The sequence below is a fragment of the Natator depressus genome, chromosome 1 (genome assembly GCF_965152275.1).
Source record: "Natator depressus isolate rNatDep1 chromosome 1, rNatDep2.hap1, whole genome shotgun sequence".
Lineage (NCBI taxonomy): Eukaryota > Metazoa > Chordata > Testudines > Cheloniidae > Natator > Natator depressus.
This window is the reverse complement of record NC_134234.1, coordinates 14,526,273-14,547,302: the sequence shown is the minus strand read 5'-3', so window position 1 is coordinate 14,547,302 and position 21,030 is coordinate 14,526,273. Positions and strand designations below refer to the sequence as shown.

The 21,030-nt window shown below is 45.8% G+C and overlaps 1 protein-coding gene across 4 annotated transcripts in view; it reads left to right on the top strand.

Moving 5' to 3' along the window:
- The window catches only part of MAP6 (microtubule associated protein 6), a 73,212-nt gene that overhangs the window by 35,608 nt on the left and 16,574 nt on the right, over positions 1-21,030 (top strand). For all 4 annotated transcript variants that reach the window (XM_074955185.1, XM_074955169.1, XM_074955163.1 and 1 more), the window contains exon 3: positions 19,359-19,572. In XM_074955185.1, coding sequence (XP_074811286.1) covers positions 19,359-19,572 — 214 coding nt within the window. The remainder of the gene's footprint in view (positions 1-19,358; positions 19,573-21,030) is intronic.

Genomic DNA, 21,030 nt, shown 5'->3' with positions numbered 1-21,030 from the left:
CCTCCCTCCCTCCCAGGCTTGCAGCGTGAAACAGCTGTTTGGCACGCAGCAAGCCTGGGCGGGAGGGGGGAGAAGTGGAGCGGCGGCAGCGCGCTCAGGGGAGCAGGCTGGGGCGGCAGGGGCACAGTTCTAGGGAGGGCATGGCCAGCGCTGGGATGCCGCCTCTAGAAATGTGCCACCCCAAACACCTGCTTGTTTTGCAGGTGCCTAGAGCCCGCACTGGCTCCTGCTACAGTAGGTCAGATCAGACGGTTGCATTATTACCAGTCTGATTGGGCAGTTTTCATGCCATATTTTTTGAACATTCAGACCATTCTTTCTTGAAAAGCATTGCATCCAGTTCCTTTCCGTGTTCTACCAAGGACCTGGTTTAAGAACTATTAGGTGGTCCAACAGAACCCTGATTCTACACATTTGATCCAAAACACCTTTGTCTTTCCCAGCCTCCACCAAATCACCTAGCTGTGCCAGATTTCCATTTTAAATTAAAATGTAGATTGAATTTAGGTTCTTAACTGCAGTAACATGGGTTCTGATTCAGCAAAGCATTTAAGAACATTTAAATGTATGTGCTTATGTACTGTTAAGCATGTGCTTAAGTGCATTGGTGAATAGGGATGGACATAAGCACATACTTAAAATTAAGCATGTGCTTAAGTACCTCACTGAGTACTGGGGAGTAATATTTTGAATATCTATCTACAGGCACTTAAGACCAAATTCTGATAACTTTAGTCAAGGGAATAGTACCTCACTCCACAAATTGTCCCACTGAAGTCATAGAATCATAGAACCATAGAATTATAAGACTGGAAGGGACCTCAAGAAGTCATCTTGTCCGGTCCCCTGCACACAAGGCAGGACTATGTAATAACTAGACCATTCCTGACAGGAGTTTGTAAAACCTGTTCTTAAAAACCTCCCATGACAGATCCACAACCTCCCTATGCAATTTCTTCCAGTGCTCAACTACCTGGACAGGAAGTTTTCCTTAATGCCCCCCCTTAAACTTCCTTTGCTGCAAGTTAAGCCCATTGAGGATAGGACAAGAAGCAGAGCTTAAGGAGAATAATTTTTCTCCCTCCTGCTTGTAACAACCTTTTATGTACTTGAATACTGTTATCATGTCCCCTCTCAGTCTTCTCTTCTCCAGACTAAACAAACCCAATTTTTTCAATCTTCCTTCATAGGTCATGTTTCCTAGACCTTTAATCATTTTTATTGCTTTTCTCTGGGCTTTCTCCAATTTGTCCACATCTTTCTTGAAATGTGGCACCCAGAACTGGACACAGTCCTCCAGCTGAGGCCTAATCAGCATGGAGTAGAGCAGAAGTATTACTGGTCGTGTCTTGCTTACAATGCTCCTGCTAATACATCCCAGAAGGATGTTTGCTTTTTTTGCAAAAGTGTTACACTTTTGACTCATATTTAACTTGTGGTCAACTACGACCCCCAGATCCCTTTCCGCAGTGAATGTGTGCATACTTCCCATTTTGTATGTGTGCAACTGATTGTTTCCTCCTAAGTGGAGTACTTTGCATTTGTCCTGATTAAATTTCATCCTATTTACTTCAGACCATTTCTCCAATTTGTCCAGATGATTTTGAATTTTAATCCTGTCCTCCAAAGCACTTGCAGCCCCTCCCAGTTTGGTATTATCAATAGAATTACTTGTGGGGAAAGGCACCATCCAACATATATAAATCTGGCTCACAAATACATAAGGTGATGGGCACTGTCATGGTTCCTTCCCCACTCTGAACTCTAGGGTACAGATGTGGGGACCTGCAGGAAAAACCCCTAAGCTTATTTTTACCAGTTTAGGTTAAAACTTCCCCAAGGTACAAACTATTTTACCTTTTGTCCCTGGACTTTATTGCTGCCACCACCAAGCGTCTAACAAAATATAACCGGGAAAGAGCCCACTTGGAATCGTCTTTCCCCCCAAAATCCTCCCAAACCCTACACCTGCTTTCCTGGGGAAGGCTTGATAAAAATCATCACCAATTGGCATAGGTGAACACAGACCCAAACCCTTGGATCTTAAGAACAAGGAAAAAGCAATCAGGTTCTTAAAAGAAGAATTTTAATTGAAGAAAAAGTAAAAGAATCACCTCTGTAAAATCAGGATGGTAAATACCTTACAGGGTAATCAGGTTCAAAACATAGAGAATCCCTCTAGGCAAAACCTTAGGTTACAAAAAGACACAAAAACAGGAATATACATTCCATTCAGCACAATTTATTTTATCAGCCATTTAAACAAAACAGAATCTAACGCATATCTAACTAGATTGCTTATTAACCCTTTACAGGACTTCTGACCTGCATTCCTGCTCTGGTCCCGGCAAAAGACACACACAGACAGAGAGAACCCTTTGTTTCCCACCCCCTCCAGCTTTGAAATTATCTTGTCTCCTCATTGGTCATTTTGGTCAGGTGCCAGCGAGGTTATCTTTTTTCTTCTTAACGCTTTACAGGTGAAAGGGTTTTTCCTCTGGCCAGGAGGGATTTAAAGGTGGTTAGCCTTCCCTTTATATTTATGACACGCCCCCCCAAATCACAGATAGGGTGAAACGCTGGCTGTGATTTCTTCCTGGAGCTCTAGGAGAAAACAGAGTTAATAAGACACATGTACCTCTAAATATACTACCAAGTACATAAAGACTAACAATATTTTCCACATCTCAAGGACGATTTTAACCAGTTGATTCTGGGAAACTTTCACGGGAGAGTGAATCAGCCACTTTGTTACAAGCTCCTGAGATGTGTTGTATGTCGAAATCAAAATCTTGGAGAACTAAACTCCACCAAATAAGTTTTTTGTTATTTTCCGTGGCGGTATGAAGCCACTGTAGTGCAGCATGGTCGGTTTGCAGGTGGAAACGCCGTCCCCAAACGTATGGGCATAGCTTTTCCAGAGTGTAGACAATGGCATAACATTCTTTTTCACTGACTGGCCAGTTGCTTTCCCTCTCAGACAGCTTCTTGCTGAGAAACACTACAGGGTGGAATTCTTGATCCAGTCCTTCCTGCATTAAAACTGCTCCCACACCACGCTCGGACGCATCTGTGGTTACTAGGAACGGTTTCTCAAAGTCTGGGGCCCTTAGCACAGGGTCAGACATGAGTGTCGCTTTAAGCTGGTTAAAGGCCTTCTGACACTCTTCGGTCCACTGAATGGCATTTGGCTGTTTCTTTTTGGTTAGGTCTGTCAGTGGGGCGGCAATTTGGCTGTATTGCGGTACAAATCGCCTGTAATATCCGGCCAAGCCTAAGAAGGATTGGACCTGTTTCTTTGACTTTGGGACAGGCCACTTTTGGATAGCATCCACTTTGGCCTGTAGGGGTTGATAGTTCCTTGACCCACCTGATGTCCAAGGTAAGTCACTCTGTTTAGGCCTATTTGACACTTCTTAGCCTTAACAGTTAGTCCTGCCTCCCTTATGCGCTCGAAGACTTTTTGTAGATGTTCCAGGTGTTCTGCCCAGGAATCTGAAAATATGGCCACATCGTCAAGGTAGGCAACTGCATATTCTCCTAATCCCGCTCTGAGACCATCTACAAGTCTTTGGAAGGTGGCGGGTGCATTCTGCAGCCTGAAAGGGAGTACATTAAATTCATACAGCCCGATATGTGTGGTGAAGGCTGACCTTTCCTTGGCGGATTCATCTAGCGGTACCTGCCAGTACCCCTTGGTTAAGTCCAAGGTAGAGATGAACTGGGCCCGTCCCAGTTTCTCTAATAATTCATCTGTGCGTGGCATTGGATAGTTCTCTGGGTGAGTTACAGCATTTAGCTTACGGTAGTCCACGCAGAAATGTATCTCCCCATCTGGTTTGGGAACTAGAACCACTGGAGATGCCCATGCACTGCCAGAGGGGCGGATTGCCCCCATCTGTAGCATATCCTGGATCTCCCGTTCTATAGCAATTTTAGCTTGAGGAGACACCCGGTAAGGTTGGACTTTAATTGGGTGAGCATTACCTGTGTCAATGGAATGGTATGCCCGTTCAGTCAGTCCTGGGGTGGCTGAGAACGTCGGCACGTACCTAGTGCACAGTTCCTTGATCTGCTGTCGCTGCATACACCCAAGGGTCATAGAGAGGTTCACCTCTTCCACGTCACCAGCACTTTTCCCTTCATAGTAGACACCTTCAGGCCACTTAGCGTTATCTCCTCCCTGGGCTGTAAACTGACAAACCTTTAATTCTCTGGAATAAAAGGGCTTTAGAGAATTAATATGGTACACCTTAGGCTTTTGGTTGGAGGTGGGGAATGCTATGAGATAATTAACAGCTCCCAGGCACTTCTGGACCGTGAATGGCCCTTCCCACGACGCTTCCATTTTATGGGCCTGGAGCGCCTTTAAGACCATGACCTGGTCCCCTACTTCGAAGGAATGCTCTCTGGCATGATTATCATACCAGGCTTTTTGCTCTTTTTGAGCATCCTGTAGGTTTTCTTTAGCAAGGGCTAAAGAGGTTCAGAGGGTGTTTTGTAGGTTGGTTACAAAGTCCAGAATGTTAGTTCCTGGAGAAGGTGTAAACCCCTCCCATTGCTGCTTTACCAACTGTAATAACCCCTTAACCTTGCGGCCATATACAAGTTCAAATGGTGAAAACCCTAAACTGGGATGTGGTACAGCTCTGTAGGCAAAGAGCAACTGCTGCAACACTAGGTCCCAATCATTGGAGTGCTCATTTACGAATTTACGTATCATGGCCCCCAAAGTCCCATTAAATTTCTCCCCCGGGCCATTTGTTTGATGATGGTAAGGGGTGGCAACCAAGTGATTCACCCCATGAGCTTCCCAAAGGCTTTCCATAGTTCCTGCCAGGAAATTAGTTCCTGCATCTGTGAGGATGTCGGAGGGCCAACCTACCCTGGCAAAAATGTCTGCTAGTGCCTGGCACACACTTTTAGCCCTGGTGTTGCTTAGAGCTACTGCTTCCGGCCATTGGGTGGCAAAATCCATGAAAGTCAGTATGTACTGCTTTCCTCTGGGTGTCTTTTTCGGAAAAGAACCCAGAATATCCACAGCTACTTGCTGAAATGGAACCTCAACGATGGGGAGTGGCTGGAGAGGGGCTTTGACCTGATCTTGGGGTTTTCCCACTCTTTGGCGTACCTCACAAGACCGGACATAGGTAGAAACATCCTTGCCCATTCCCTCCCAGTGGAATGACCTCCCCAAATGGTCTTTGGTCCTGTTCACCCCAGCATTGCCACTAGGATGACTGTGGGCCAAGCTCAAGAGTTTTACCCGGTACTTAGTTGGAACTACCAACTGTCTCTGAGGATGCCAGTCTTCCTGGTGTCCACCAGAAAGAGTTTCCTTGTATAAAAGTCCTCTTTCTACAACAATCCTGGATCAATTAGAAGAGATGAGAGGCAATGTGTTGCTCTGTGCCGCCATCCAAGCTCTCTGGAGGTGTTCATCTGCTTCCTGTTCGGTCTGGAACTGTTCCCTTGATGCTGGAGACATCAGTTCCTCATTGGATTGTGGACCTAGGCTTGGTCCCTCTGGAAGCGATGTAGGGGATGGGGCTGTTTCCGTTGACTGTGAACCGCTCTCCGCTGGTGCACTATGTTGGGTTTCAGGCTCCGGCTGAGCCTCTTGTGTAGGGTTATCGGCTGCTGCCAGTTCCAGTTCTGGGACTGGCTCTGTCTGGGTCTCTGGGACTGGATCCACTACTGCTGTTGCAGACATTGGCATGGGGTCCGGGTCCATCACCTCTGACCGGGCCCTGGTAGAAGTTTCCGGAACAGATCTAGGCATGACAGCTTGCTTAGCCTGGCTGCAGGTGACCATTCCCACCCTCTTGGCTAGTTTCACATGATTGGCGAAGTCTTCCCCCAACAGCATGGGGATGGGATAATCATCATATACTGCAAAAGTCCATGTTCCTGACCAGCCCTTGTACTGGACAGGCAACTTGGCTGTAGGCAAATTGAAAGAGTTGGACTTGAAGGGTTGAATTGTCACTTGGATCTCTGGGTCAATTAAATTGGGGTCCACTAAGGAAGCATGGATAGCCGACACTTGTGTTCCAGTGTCCCTCCACCCGGTGACCTTCATCCCACCCACTCTCACAGTTTCCCTCCGCTCCAAGGGTATCTGGGAGGTATCTGGGCCTGAGGACCTCTGGTGTGATTCCGGTGCAATGAACTGTAATCTGTTGGGGTTCTTGGGGCAGTTGGCCTTCACATGCCCCGGCTTGTTACATTTAAAACATCGTCCAGCTGACGGGTCACTGGGGCAAGGTGGGTTGCTGGAGAATGGTGTGGCAGGACGATAAGGTGTCTGGAATATTCCTTGGTGTGTAGTTGGGGTCTTGGGCTGCCCCCAGTAGTAGGGTGTGGTCTGAGGGTGTCCCTTCTGGTATCAGCTCCAACTGTGACCAGGGTTATTCCTCTCTCCTCCCTCCACCCATTTTGTTCTGGCTTGCCCCGCCTCTCTGGCGGTCTGGGACTGCTCGTATCGATCAGCATAAGAAGCAAGACTTTCTGCTGAGTCCATTTCCTTATCCCATAAACACTGTTTTATTTCCTCCTTTGGGCATATTCAGGAATTGCTCCTGAGCTATCAAATCACACATTCCGTCAAAGCTAGTGACATCCCTTCCTTGGACCCATTTATCTAACAGATCCTTCATCTGGTTTAGATAAGCCACATTACTTAGTCCAGGCCCTCTCTTAAGGGGTTGAAATTTTACTCTGTACGTTTCAGGTGTAATTTGAAATTGCTTTAAAACCAAATCCTTGAACTTCTTATAGTTAGAAGCCTCATCAATAGGCATCTTATTGAATATGTCCAGAGCTCTTCCAGTCAATTTTGTGACCAATGTGGTCATCTTGTGAGCTTCAGGAATTTTATGGAGAGTGCACAGTCTCTCAAAGGTGAGAAAATATTCAGCAATATCACTGGATTCATCATACTGTGGACATAGTCGCTCCCATTTGTGGATTGTTGGGGATTGTTAGGGTTAACCAGTAGACTCCGCTCAGCCCTTACCTTCTCCATCTCCAGTGCATGCTTCCTCTCTTTTTCCTTCTCCTCCAGTTCTTTTTCCCTTGCCTCCGTAGCTTTCCTGTGGGCAGCCTCTAGGGCTTTTTCTGCCTCTTTCGCTGCCTCCAGTCTGGTTAACTCCAATTTGTGTTGTGCCTTGGTTTCTGTCATGGTAGCCTCTCTGTTTTTAGCTAACTTTACACCCAAGAGTTAGAAATAAAACAAACAAACAAACAAACAAAAAACTTGGCTTGTCAAAAGAAAATCGGTTGTGCTGTAACCAGATACTGATGTTCTCTGATAGTGATTGTCAGCCTACAGAAAAATCCTTAAAAAAAAACAACTAACACCTTTGTCTCCAGGCAAATAGACAGAAAACCCCTCTAGTTGCTCTTAGGGAAAAAAAACAACCCACCTCTTCAGGTCTGTGAAGACTTGTGAATTTCCCTGCAGGAGGTTAACTACCCTGCCTTTAGGTAGAGAAAATTCCAGCTCAGAAAAGACAATTCCCTTTTGTCTCTGCTCTGGCCCCCAAGCAGAGACAAAAAAAACTCTAACTGCTTTCAGCTTAAAACCTGCTTTCCAGCTGCCCAAAGGAAAAAAAATTCCTTTTTAAAATCTGTACTTCTGGTTCAAAAAATCTCAAATTGATCTCAAAATGATTTCAAGTTAATCCCACCGCTGTGCCACCATGTCAAGGTTCCTTCCCCACTCTGAACTCTAGGGTACAGATGTGGGGACCTGCACGAAAAAACCCCTAAGCTTATTTTTACCAGCTTAGGTTAAAACTTCCCCAAGGTACAAACTATTTTACCTTTTGCCCCTGGACTTTATTGCTGCCACCACCTAGCATCTAACAAATATATAACAGGGAAAGAGCCCGCTTGGAAACATCTTTCCCCCCAAAATCCTCCCAAACCCTACACCCTCTTTCCTGGGGAAGGCTTGACAAAAATCATCACCAATTTGCATAGGTGAACACAGACCCAAACCCTTGGATCTTAAGAACAAGGAAAAAGCAATCAGGTTCTTAAAAGAAGAATTTTAATTGAAGAAAAAGTAAAAGAATCAGCTCTGTAAAATCAGGATGGTAAATACCTTACAGGGTAATCAGATTCAAAACATAGAGAATCCCTCTAGGCAAAACCTTAAGTTACAAAAAGATACAAAAACAGGGATATACATTCCATTCAGCACAACTTATTTTATCAGCCATTTAAACAAAACAGAATCTAACACATATCTAACTAGATTGCTTATTAACCCTTTACAGGACTTCTGACCTGCATTCCTGCTCTGGTCCCTGCAAAAGACACACACAGACAGAGAGAACCCTTTGTCCGTCCCCCCACCCCCCAGCTTTGAAAGTATCTTGTCTCCTCATTGGTCATTTTGGTCAGGTGCCAGTGAGGTTATCTTTTTTCTTCTTAACCCTTTACAGGTGAAAGGGTTTTTCCTCTGGCCAGGAGGGATTTAAAGGTGGTTAGCCTTCCCTTTATATTTATGACAGGCACCATAGAAGAACTTAGGCTGGAGAAGGAGAGAGCACATGCAGTCACCATGGTATCCTGGAGCCAGTCTACCAGTACCCTGATATGTGAATGAATTGCACTTGATATTAATTGCACAAAAGTATATTTGCATCTTCAAAGAAAAGCAGAATTTACAGGACTGTGCTAAGTACTGTTGTCTTTGCAGGTTATGTCACTTTCCCTCCTCCCTGAACTTTCCTCCCTGAATTTAGGAAGATATAGAGCGTATTGCTTTGTTAGTCTCCGTATTTTGTATGTCTGTATCCTCCCAGTGCAAAAGTGTGATAGCACTGCACGTGTTCTTGGGATAAATCAGACCCACAGAACTCTGTGGTCCAAGAAATGTTTACAGCAGCACTTTCACTGTTCTAGCTCTGTTTAAATACCAAGGCTTGCCCAGATCTGCCTCTGACAACTTCTGAACTGGATTCTAATCCTGCTGTACTCAGCTGTCAACAATAAAGATTTTCACGTCTCAGAACATCTGTGTAATTAGTTGTTTTGTTCGTTTGATCTTTTAACGTGTTGCAGGGTGATTGGCTCGCCCGCATTTGGAGAGAGACGTTTGCAAATTCTCCCACTCGCCCTCTGCAGCCCCCTCCCCACCACTGGGAGGGAATTGGGGGGCTCGCAGGGCAGCTAAATGTTGCCTAAGCCTCTTACTGGCCCTCTGTGCAGGGCTGACCAGTACTGTGGTTTTAGCATTTACAACAAGCTGCATTTACACTAGGAAGTTTGACTGTGTCAGTGGGCTTTGGGTCAGACCTATAAACAGTTCCATGAGGATGGGCGGCACGTATCATGGGCTGGGGGAGGCTGTGCCCCCAAAACAGCCCCGCAGGGCCCCACCCACGCTCCTTCCGGATACCCCCCTCCTGCTTGCCCTTCCTCCTTGCCCCAGCCCAGGCAGGCTGGCTGCTCCTCTTTAGGGAAGCATGCTGGGGCTAGTGCTTGCGGCTAGGTGTAAGGCTAGGGCTGTTGCGGTTGGTCTGCAGCTGGGACTTGGGGGTGGCTGGGGCTGCGCAGTGCTGGGGAGAGGCTGTTGGCACTGGGGCTGCCCCCTCTGTGTTCAGGGGGGGCTGGAGGCTCTGGGCTTAGGGGCCGCACGTTGCCTTCCTGCCTGCCTGGTGCTTGGGTTGGGAGGGCTGCGCGCTGCCTGCGGGGCGCACTGGGGGGGGCTCTGGGCTCCAGCGCGGGAAGGAGGGCAGAAGGGGTGGGGCTGGCCAGGGGCTAGCCTCCTTGAGCCAGAAGGTCACCCGCCATGCATGTCCATGAGGGTTTCAGTCACCTAACTTCAGAAGCCCAAGATATAAAACTGGTCTGTGTTGCTTTAATAGAGTCTGGACAATGATAGATGGGTCCAGACTGGACTACTGCAGCATGCTTCATGGTCCATGGAGCTACTTCTGAAGACCGCTCTGAGGCTACAACCAGTGCAGAAGGGCTCAGCCCACTTGTTCACTGGGGATGGTCGTAGGGAGCATATTACACCCATGGGCTAAAGACTGCATTGCTTTCCTACTTGCTTTCAGCATCACTCAGTGTGTTGGTATCAACATTTAAAGCCCCACATTGTTTGGGTTCTGCGTACCTTGTAGACCGACTCTCCTCCCAAGGCACCATTGCAGCAGTTGAGATCAGCTGGGTCTGAACATGGTGTGTGGCCATTCTCAGTGGAAGGCCCTCAGTTCTGGAACTACTCCCCATGTTGGTCCTGCAGATCCTGAAGCATGGGCGCATGGCAAATCTGTTAATCAAGCAGGGCTAGATTGTGGTTTTGCCCTCAAGGGTGCATTGCTATTTTACCTTGCTGGTTTTCTGAGATTCTCTAGAGTATTTGTGATGTCACTCTTCTGCACCGTGTTGTTTGCAGTGGAGCAGGGATAAGAGTGGGTGCAACTTCTGTGTTGCGCTGTATGGGGGCCACGATGCATGGCTGGCACATTAACTTGGGGTTCTCATTCTAGTGCTGTCTTGAGCTACTGACTCTAGCATCCTTCATAACCAGGTGGAAGGATGGACTCCTCCTAGCTGAATTGACCACATCCTGTGGAGGATATGGTACATGGACAGCATGTTAGCCTGGTCCCTCTTACAGCCTTTTTGAACTCATGCCTCTTGCGCAGTGAGAGAGGATCCCTACAGACTCTTTCCCCCTCTTGTGTTCGAGTTCAGCGCAGGGTAAGACCTAGCGAGGCATATCCATAGGTTTTATTTCCCCTTGATGCTTGCTCCTCTGTTTGATTGTTGTTTCCCACTCACACATTAATACATCAAACTGATTCAGGATATTTGTACATAACTGATACATTCATACCACGATACTGCAGATATTTTGTGCTGTTCAAATTCTGCTCTCAGCCCTGCTGGCATATGGACCTGAGCCAAATCTCAGTGAAGCCAAGGGGAAAGACTCCCATTCACTTCCGATGAGGTTGGAGCAGGCCTTCAGTGTGCAGTTTCTCCATTAACTTCAACAGAGCTACTGAGCTTTTTACATAGGTGTAACTGTAAGCAGGGGTTGCACCAGTGACTGTGGCGAAGTTGATAACAGTGTCCCTTTCCCTTGACTGATCAGCTGTTACTGGGTATTTCAGCTTCCCTCTCACGCTCATATGGGATCTTCCCAGTCACTGGGAATCCTGAAAGATGCCAAGGTCCTGCAATTCCTTTAGTGCAAGAGTTTCAGGAGCTCAGCACCTCCTCTTGGGGTTTAATCCATTGTTATGCTTGGAGGGCTAGGTGTGTTGAACCATAGACCCCAATATCCTTATGCCATTGGTCCTTAAGGCCATTGATACAAGTGGATAGATAGTTGGAACTCCACAGTCCATTTGCAACTAGGCCTTTCTGCTGAGCTGGCCAACATTGGTGTCAATTAGTACTGGCTCTGCTGGTGGTTTTGTGATCTGGGCTTTTGTCCATTAGGAGCTGGATTGAGACAAAGCACTTTAGAAAATGCCCGGTAGGGATCAGTTCTGCTGGGGCAGGGATATGAACTGCCTAGCTAATGATCCCGTACTATCTAACTTCTGTCTAGGCCACCAGCCCCATTTCACACAGATGACCAAGAATTTAATAATTTTATTAAGATAATGTTGAAATAAAAAGAAAACGGTACAGAGTTCAAGCATAGAAGTTTCTGGTTATCAGGGAATAAGGTACAGATTATCAAGGGGTGTGAAATTCGGTTTAGGAACGGGTGGCGTAAGGAATACATAATCTGCAATCTCCCCAATTGGGGGTAAAAGTTTAACCGGTCAAAGTACAGACATTGAGATATGGGGGTATGTTGTCCATATAAGGGAACCATTTGGGGTCAAAAGAAAAGGAGTACTTGTGGCACCTAGTCTCTAAGGTGCCACAAGTCCTCCTTTTCTTTTTGCGGATACAGAGTAACACGGCTGCTACTCTGAAACCTGTCATTTTGGATCAGTAAATTATAGATCTGAGCAAATAATTGATTTTTAGGTTCATGGGCCAAACCGCAACATCTGAAAAATAATTGAGCTCCATTCGAACCAAAACTGAAATCTTTTGTTTTTTCTCACCAAAAGGAAAAGGAAAAAAAAAATCATTACAGGTCAAACAAAACATTTTGTTCAACCCAAAACTAATTTGGGGGAGGTTTCTTCATTTTGTTTTGGGTCATTTTGGGGTGTTTTTCCACTTTTTAAATTAAATTCATTATTTTAATGAAATGCCATTTTGAAATGAAAAATCAAAACATTTTGTTTTCTAAGTGGCTGAAAGGAACAGTGTCAACTTTTCTGAAATTTTTTTCCAATTTTTGGGGAGCCAAAACTTGTCCCAAATTCACAAATAGTGGTTTTTGGTGAATACACTATTCACTGAAAAAAATTGCCCAACTCTAGTCAGTACTGACCTGGACTGCATTCCCATCAATGACTGAAGGGCGAAAGGCTCCATAATTCATTACGAACTCCCTGAGCCAACTGCTTCTTCAAGTAATACGAATAACAATAGTACAATTTAAAAAAGTATCTGTGACGTTTGTATGGCTGCATGTAGAAATTTGATCTTGTAATCACCCACAGTCCAGGGGGTCTTTATTTTTAACATAAACAGATCACGTACTTGCTTGCAGGCATGCGCGGGGGCCTGTTTTTTTGCCGCTAATGTCCATGGGATGTTTGCCACTAGAGTTGAGCTTAACCACATTTTGGTCCTAAAGCTCTTGTCTGACCCACCTGAGCAGTCCTACTGGATTTGTGTGAGTAGGATCACCCGATTGGATCAGACCCGTGGTCCATCCTATCCAGTCTCTGACAGTGGCGGCCACCAGATGACCAGAGGAAGGTGCAAGAACCCAACAGTGGGGAGTTGTGGGGTAATCTGCCTCCTACACATAGCTCTCATCCTGGTCTCTAGTTAGAGATTAGCTAAGACCCAAAGCACACAATGCAGCATGAAGTTTATTATCCCTTCCAAAATTATTGTTGTCATTAATTATAACAACTCTGGACATTCTTGATGTCCATATAAATGTTCAATCCCTTTCTGAATCCTGTTAAGTCCTTGGCCTCGGTGACTTCTTGTGGCAGAAAGTTCCAGAGGTTCAATCACATGTTGAGTGAAAACGTATTTCTTATCATGGGTTTTGAATTTCCCACCACTGAATTTAATTGAATGTCTGCTTGCCATGTGTTATGGGAGAACAGAAGTTCCCAATCTACCTTCTCTACATTCATTATTTTAAATGCTTTCATTATGTCCCCTGGTTTTAAGATGAGTGTGGTATTGTCCTCTGTAATTTATCTGATGTGTAAAATCAGGAGTCTAGGGCCAGATTCTGCTACCCTTACTCACATAGAGTAGTACTTTGCTTCTCAACTAATTGCACTGAGCTGAATGGGGCTACTCAAATAGTAAGGAGCTACTCCTCATGAGTACGAGTGGCAGGACGTAGCCCTTAATTTGTGCCGGACAGACTTTTCTGAAGAAACATTTATCACGCCTAGTTCGTGCTAAGTGGATTTTGCAAAGGTTCTTAAATTTGCACTAATAGAGTTGCCAAACATGCTGCACTAGTTCAGTCTGCAGCCATCAGAGTTTGTCTCTGACTGACAGGAAATGTACTTCAGTTTCCGTGTTAAAAGGAGATAATTGAAGGTGCTTTCTTTTTTAACCTGGAGCCAAGGCAGAAGTGGATGTGATGGAAGCAAAGGGAATGCACGTTTTATCAGCGCATGCTCATATTTGGGTTTAATTTCTGCTTTGATTTATTATGTCCCCTGCTGCACACCTTTCCTCTAATTTTATCAGTAGCATTTAACCTATGAGAAGCAGTTTCTTTTTAGTAACAGACTAGTGCCACTTAATATTATCCTAACCAAAATGTTTTTCTTAATAAGTGGTTTATCAATCTATCTCTTTGTGTACAGCTCCCATCATCTTATTTGAGCACCGGGGCTCCTAAATCCGTTCCACCACTTTGGTACCTTAGCAGCCCAAACACCGCTGTCCAAGTAAATTCAGTGTTAGAATCTGGTTGCCCTACAGTGTCTGATCACAATAAGGAAGGAATCTGGACGATGTATTTTTGGGTGGATAGAATAGGAGACTGGGATTCTATCCTGTTCACTGTTTTCTAAGCCGAGGTGATAAGTAATAGTGCTTCATTGTGTCATAGCCTTCCTTCATCAGTCTGGAACTTAAAAACACAGTAACAGTTTACGGGTAGGTAGAACGCAGGAGTGGGTAGCAAATACAACCAGCGTATTCCAGGTTCTAAATCTTTGCTAAAAATAATTTTGTGCATTGTTGTGTAGTCATGAAAATATTTTTCTAACTCCCCAACACAAAGTGGATCACGTGACATCCAGTTTCTATTGCTCAAACTCTGGTGGAGTGAGTATACTTACAGATTGGCTGAGTCTGCTCAAAGCTGACATTTTTGGGGCAAAGGTTTGTAACAGGGTTACAGTTTCTAGGCCCTTGCATATGAATTCAGGGCTCCTCTCTTAAGCCAGGCTAAGATCAAGGGTGGAACCCTGTGTAAAGACCTTTTTACAACCCTGCATAAAGATGCAGAATAAACACTGTTGATTCATGCTGGCAGATGGATCCTGTTAGCGTCAACCAGAATATAAGGGAAATTGAAGTGTGCCTCGAGAGCAGAGAGAACCATGGGCTGGCATAGAGGAGATGCTGCTGGGAAGCCCTAGAAAGTGGATAGATTGGAACCATGCACAGGGCGTACAATGACAGTAATCACCAGGGACCGAAAATGGGACGTACTAAGAGCAGGGGCATTTAGCACTTAGCCTGAAGGGGTATGTCTCCCCAGCGACTAGGAGGTGTGAGCCCCAGCTCAGGTAGAAATACGTATCCTAGATGGCAGCTCGGGCTAGGCCTCCCGAGGACGCACCCAGCGATTTGGATGGCCTTGTACTTGGGCGGCGCACCCAAGCCGCCACCCAACACGCCAGGGCTATGCTGCTACTTTTAGGGGCTAGCTCAAGCAGAGCTAGCACATGTGTGTCTGCTCAAGCTGGGAATCCCACTCCCAACTGCTGTTTAGACGTACCCAAGGAGTAACTCCTTTCACTGGTAGCTGTAGCAGACTCCTATCTCCTGTGGACCAGCCACTGGGAGGGGACCCATAACATTCGATGAACCATGGGTTACATGTGCAGGCTCCATTTGTAGCATTTGCTTCCGGGTACGTTTGAAGTGATCAAAGCCAAGGAATACCAGGTTCTCATCTCAGTTACACTGATATAAATCTAGGAGATGCTGACTCCCTGCATGTCAGTGGAGTCACTCCAGATTAACACTAGCGTAACTGATAGAAAGATCTCTCCCTTTGGGTGCAGAATTAATTGGACATCCTAAGCTCATTGTGAGCAAACATAAACCTGTCTGAAAGCCCTGTGGGTTGTAGCTTGAAATGGTATCACTCTGAACCAGTTAAACCTGACCCCTGTAGGCGCTGGCTTCAAAACCTGACGGAGATGGAAGAAATCAATGCCTACCTGACTTTCAGTGAGCATCTCCTCAGGTGGCTGCCAGCCACAGAGCTAAGCTCAGGTTCAGCCAGTGTCTCACAGGTCTGTGCGTGTGGGTTATTTGCTTCATCTTCATCTGCAGTCTCCATTAACCCTCCTGGACCGAGGGGGAATCAAATCTGACATATGAAAGAAAAGAACCACTATGAATCCAGCTGGCCAACAGTAGAGTCTCCCTGCACAATGAAAAGGAGTACTTGTGGCACCTTAGAGACTAACCAATTTATCTGAGCATAAGCTTTCCTGAGCTACAGCTCACTTCATCGGATGCAGAATGGGGGCCTCACCCAAAGCTCATTGAAGACAGTAAAAAAAGACTGCCATTGGCTCTCATGGATGTTGACTCAGGCCCGGTGTATCCTATAGTCAAGTCAGATAGCTCACTAACCACTGTGGAATATTACCCAGGGTCAGAGGTACTGTATGATTTCATACAATGACATGCTAATCGTTGTCCTCAGTTGTGTATTTTGGGTCAGTCCTTACTTGGTCAAACGCCTGTTAATGGCAGTGGGAGTTTTGCTGGAGGCTGGATTGTGGGATTTGACCCGTTAGTAGTCACTGAATTCCACAGGCACGGCTTTTATACTGGGGAGTTCAGTGATTTTCAGTTAGTTCTTTTCAGATCTTCCTCACCTGTGCCCGGGGCTGGATGGCGAATCAGGAGCGAGCTCCTTGGCAGCCTCCTGCCTGCCTTTCACCGAAAGAAATACCTCCTTAAAAACAAAGTCAGCAAAATTAAAGGAGGGAAAAAATCTGAAACAAAACCTGGTGGGCTAACCGAGGCTGTGCTTACTGTGCCCATTCTCTCTTGCACGTGCTCACTGCTGCAGTCCACCCCCAGCCTTTCTTTCATATTGCCTGTTTGGGGCTAGGAGGTGGCTTTGCCACAAGCCCTGTATAAGGGGCCATGTGTGATGATTAGCCTGCTTCCTCTCTCCCACGTGGTCCAAGGGGCAAGTCCTCTGCACCAGCACTTTACCATACTGCCGGTTCATCTGTGCTGGTTGTGGGAGAGGGGGTGGAGTCAAGGATCCGACAACTTCCCAGACCTGCTTGCCCAGTTTCCAGCCCCCTGTATTGGAGGTGGAGTAGCAGCTTTGTGGAGGCCGTTGTCTCACTCCAGCCATACATGCAGCCGGTGCTGGGAAGCGAGGAGGCATCTTATGCCTTTGTCTCCTCTGTGTGGAAGCATAACATAGGTTCCATCATGCTGTTGGACTGTCAGTTCCTTAGGACAGGAATCTTGTGCTCCTACCTGTTTGCAAGGTGCCTCACAGCCTTCTGGGGCAATGCAAATATTAAATAGTAATGGAGGAGCATTCAGCATCACAACCACTTGCTGCCAGGCTGAATCTGTTTCATTGTTCCAGGATCAGCTGAGACAGCACAACAAAGATGCCATGCATCCAGAGTATACCACAAGGGGGCGTATTGTTCTGAACAAAGCCTCCATTTTTGTTTGAAAGCAGCATCTCTTGGCCATACAAACGCTATTGAATAAGAGCTTCATTTTAATTTGTTCAGTGCTGGCCACAAACAGGCTTTCACCTTGTTACACTTTATGTTTTGAAACTGCTAGCTAGTTTGCAGTGTTGTTAGAGCCGTGTTGGTCCCAGGAGACAAAGTAGGTAAGGTCACATCTTTTGGTGGGAGGGACAAGCTTTTGAGCTACACAGAGCACTGCATCGGGTGTGGAGAAGATAAATACAAAGTAGGACAGGTTGTTAAGCATAAGGGGTTCACACATGCTGTAGGAGACCACTTAAAATGAAGTGGGTAATTAACACCTCTCCTGGGTTATCAGGAAGACACTCTAAGCCGACGGGAGAGAGCTTCTCCAGTTGGCATAGTTAATCCACCAGACAATGAAAAGGATTAAATAATTACAGAGCGGGAGAGAAATGAAAAAGTAGAGGCAAAGGAAATAAATGTTTTTAGCTGAGATCTGCCATAAAATAGGGAGTTGAGGTCGTGTAAAGATACAAGGAGGCTGTTCCAACTGGTAGGAGTTGCAGAGGAGAAGGCTCTTTCACCAACAGTGACTAAGTAAAGGTAAAAAGTTCAAAGGCTAGATGGGCAGAGAGAAGAGGCGAGAAAGCAGAGAGAGGAACATTCTGTGAGGAAGCAGAAACAAGAGGCTTGTAAATACAAGACCAAATGGGTCCTCAAGTGAAAGGTATTGTTAAAATTTAAATGACTAATAACTGGGAGCTTTTACCAGAGTCAAAGATGGGTCATAGCACCCACAGAGACGTTGCAGCCACAGCAGGAGGGATAGAAGTGCTTGCATGCAGGGCTTAATTTCCTTCAAGCATTGTAAAAACAGACAAGTGCTGTGCTATATGGATGAAATTCACCCCTGTGCAGAGGGTTAACGCATCACCTACTTGAACCCTTAGGACATAACTGATGCACAGATCTTCTGCTGGCTCCCTGAGCACAGGTGAATTTCACCCGTAGGTAAGGAAATGTCGTAGCATGGGATTCCGATTTTGTGTTTCATGCAGCTGGTCAGGAAATGCTTCTCCTTTTTCCCTGAATACAATCTTGGTGAAAAAAAAATTTTTTTGTCAACAAGTTTGTTTGAAATTTTTCCAGGTTGTGGATTTTTTTTTAGTGGAAAAAGTTGGGTTTACAACTGAAAATGTTGAGTTGTTTTGGTTGGTGAAAACAAAACAATTTTTGTTTGCTTTTTTTCTCCCAAAATCCCTGAAAATTTTAAACAGAAATGGAGTCTTTAAAAAATTTCTGATTGACCAAAAAGCCTTTTGCCCACCAGTAAAAGTTTTGATAGGAAATTTTCCACTAGCTCTAGTGTTTGCCTTCAGGGGCTAATGAAGAGAAGAAGCAGAAATGTAGCTACCAGTGCTTGGTACACATTGCAATCTGGGAGTACTTATGGCACCTTAGAGACTAACAAACGATGAAGTGAGCTGTAGCTCACGAAAGCTTATGCTCAAATAAATTGGTTAGTCTCTAAGGTGCCACAAGTCCTCCTGTTCTTATTGCAATCTGGGTGAATCCTAAAAAACCCTTACATAATTGATAGATGTGCAGTCGAAGGGATGTGCTAAACCAGGGCTTTAATGTATATGTTGTGGTGCAAAATAGTACAAATGGCGCAATACAATCCCGAGATGAACGGTGATTGTAGAAAACACTGGATTCTTTACATTTGACACTCACCTAGCTGGTTCTCTTACAGGTAAACTCGCTGATAACAAAGCTCGTGTGCTGAGATGGGAAACCAAACGTTTACTGTGACATCCAATAACCCTGCACATTCCTCTCTCTTTACATATAAATTTTCATCATAAGAATAAATGCATACAAGAGTCCGGAATCTCTCCTTGGGCTTTCCAGAACATAGGTGAAGCAATATAGATTTAAGAGGCACTGAGGCCAGGCCAGACTTTCAAAAGGGCTCAGCACCCACATCTGGGACCAGATTTTTAAAGGCCCAGCTATTTACACACCTAAATTAAGTGGTGAGATTTTCAGCCTCCCAGCAAAGGCTTTTGTTTCAATAGGCCAGATCCGAGTAGGAGTTTTGGCAATGGGCAATGGATCAAGCCCAACGGGAGCTGTTGGATGCTGAGTTCTGTCAAATGTGGCCCCATATGTCTATGGCATAGGGTTTTCAGAATGCAAAATATACAGAAGGGGAAGGGCCATCTAATGAGATGTCTGCTAAGAAAGGGGGTTGGTTTAGTTTTCACAAGCCACCCATGTTCCCGTTGTTTTAATTTCTGCCTCCTGTTTGTTTTTTTTGAACCCTAGAAATGAATTCAGACCTTGGGTGGATGTCAACAGAGTCAAGCTTATAAAAGCTAAGCCCCAATACAAGCCCCCGGACGAGAAAGTGAGCCACGAAACCAGTTACAGCTCTCAATTCAAGGGGGAGCCCAGCAAGCCTGTACAAGCTGATAACAAATTCATCGATCGCAGGAGGATACGCAGCCTGTACAGTGAGCCCTTCCAAGAATCTTCAAAGGTGAGAAATACAGCGTAAGGGGACAAGGGCCAGCACATGTCTGCAGCAGGGCATAGCTACGAAGACTTCACAGCACTGCTTAGTTTCATTCCACTTCCCATGGCTTATTCATTTCTGGCCGGGGACCCTATTAGGAATTGTTCTCTGACACCCCAGTAAGAGGCGTGGGGCTGAATCCTTAGCTGGTGTAGATCAATATAACTGCACTGAAGTCAGAGGTGGGATGCTGGATTACAACAGGTGCAAGATCTGGCCCCAGGACAATCTCTTTGTGTTTGCATTTCCCTGATCTCTAATGTAGACTATTGTTACTTGGTAAACACAAAGCTACAAATGCGTTACCTTCTTGTCTTTCACCCCAGTAACATGCTAAGGGCCAGATCCTCCGTTGGTGTAAATGGAGGTAGCTCCATTGACTTCAGTGGAGTTACACTGATTTACAGCAGCCACGGATGGGTCTTTAAATGGATCCGATCTGTACAATTTTGGGTCTGGATTTTTTCCTTCATCCCAGAGTTTGGGGTTGTGCAGTTCTTCGAGGTGTTGTTTGGTCCCGATGTAAAGAGAGACGGGGTCAGATGGGAAATTCTGCTTCCAGTGGGATTCTAAACCCTACCCCCCAAGTCTGGGAGAGAGAATGGACTGGATCCAGGGTTTTGCTTCGCACCTTCTCCTGATATCATTCCAAGTCCACGCTTGGTGCTGCTGTTTCTTTTGGCAGTAGATGAGCCCCAGGCATCCCATTGTGTTTTTCCTCCATTGTATCAACCTGAGAAAGGAGCAGAATAAGGAGCACGCCCACCCCACCACCCCCAGTCAGCAGCTCCCCAAACAATGGAACTTATAAAGCATCCAACAGAGGATCCTGTGACTCTTCCCCTCCCCTTTGTTCTGGGCCATCGTTTCCCTTGTCTGATCCCAAAGAAAGGCCACGCCTAATGAGGTTGCAAAGGCCACTCCCCAATCAGCCAGTCAAGGGGGTGACAAATTGTGTCCCCTGCCTCCAGCGACTGACCAGTATCCCTGCATCCGTCTGTGTTTATTCAAAACCTGGGGAGTCCAACATATCACATCAAAAAGGCCCTTTTGCTAAGCTGTCCCTAGCAGCCATTGTTCACAAGGTTGCTGAACGCTGACAGCTGTTTTCCTCAGTGGTGTCCCGACAGCCACATGCATTATGGAGACGTTAGAATGAGACCTTGGACGGCATCCTTAAACAAATACAATAAGGCCCTGAATGACGTCTCCTAATGAGTAGAACTCCTTAGAGAGCTCAGAGTCAGGCCACACATTCAGCTGGCTTTAATCAGCGTAGCTTCATCGACTTCAGTGCCAATATGTCAATATACCTTGTGCAGGAGGGTCTGGCGCTTTGTACTTAGATAGCATTAGCCCCAATACTTGACTTAGGGCTTGCCTACACAGAGACTTAGGGCTTGTCTACATTACCCGCTGGAT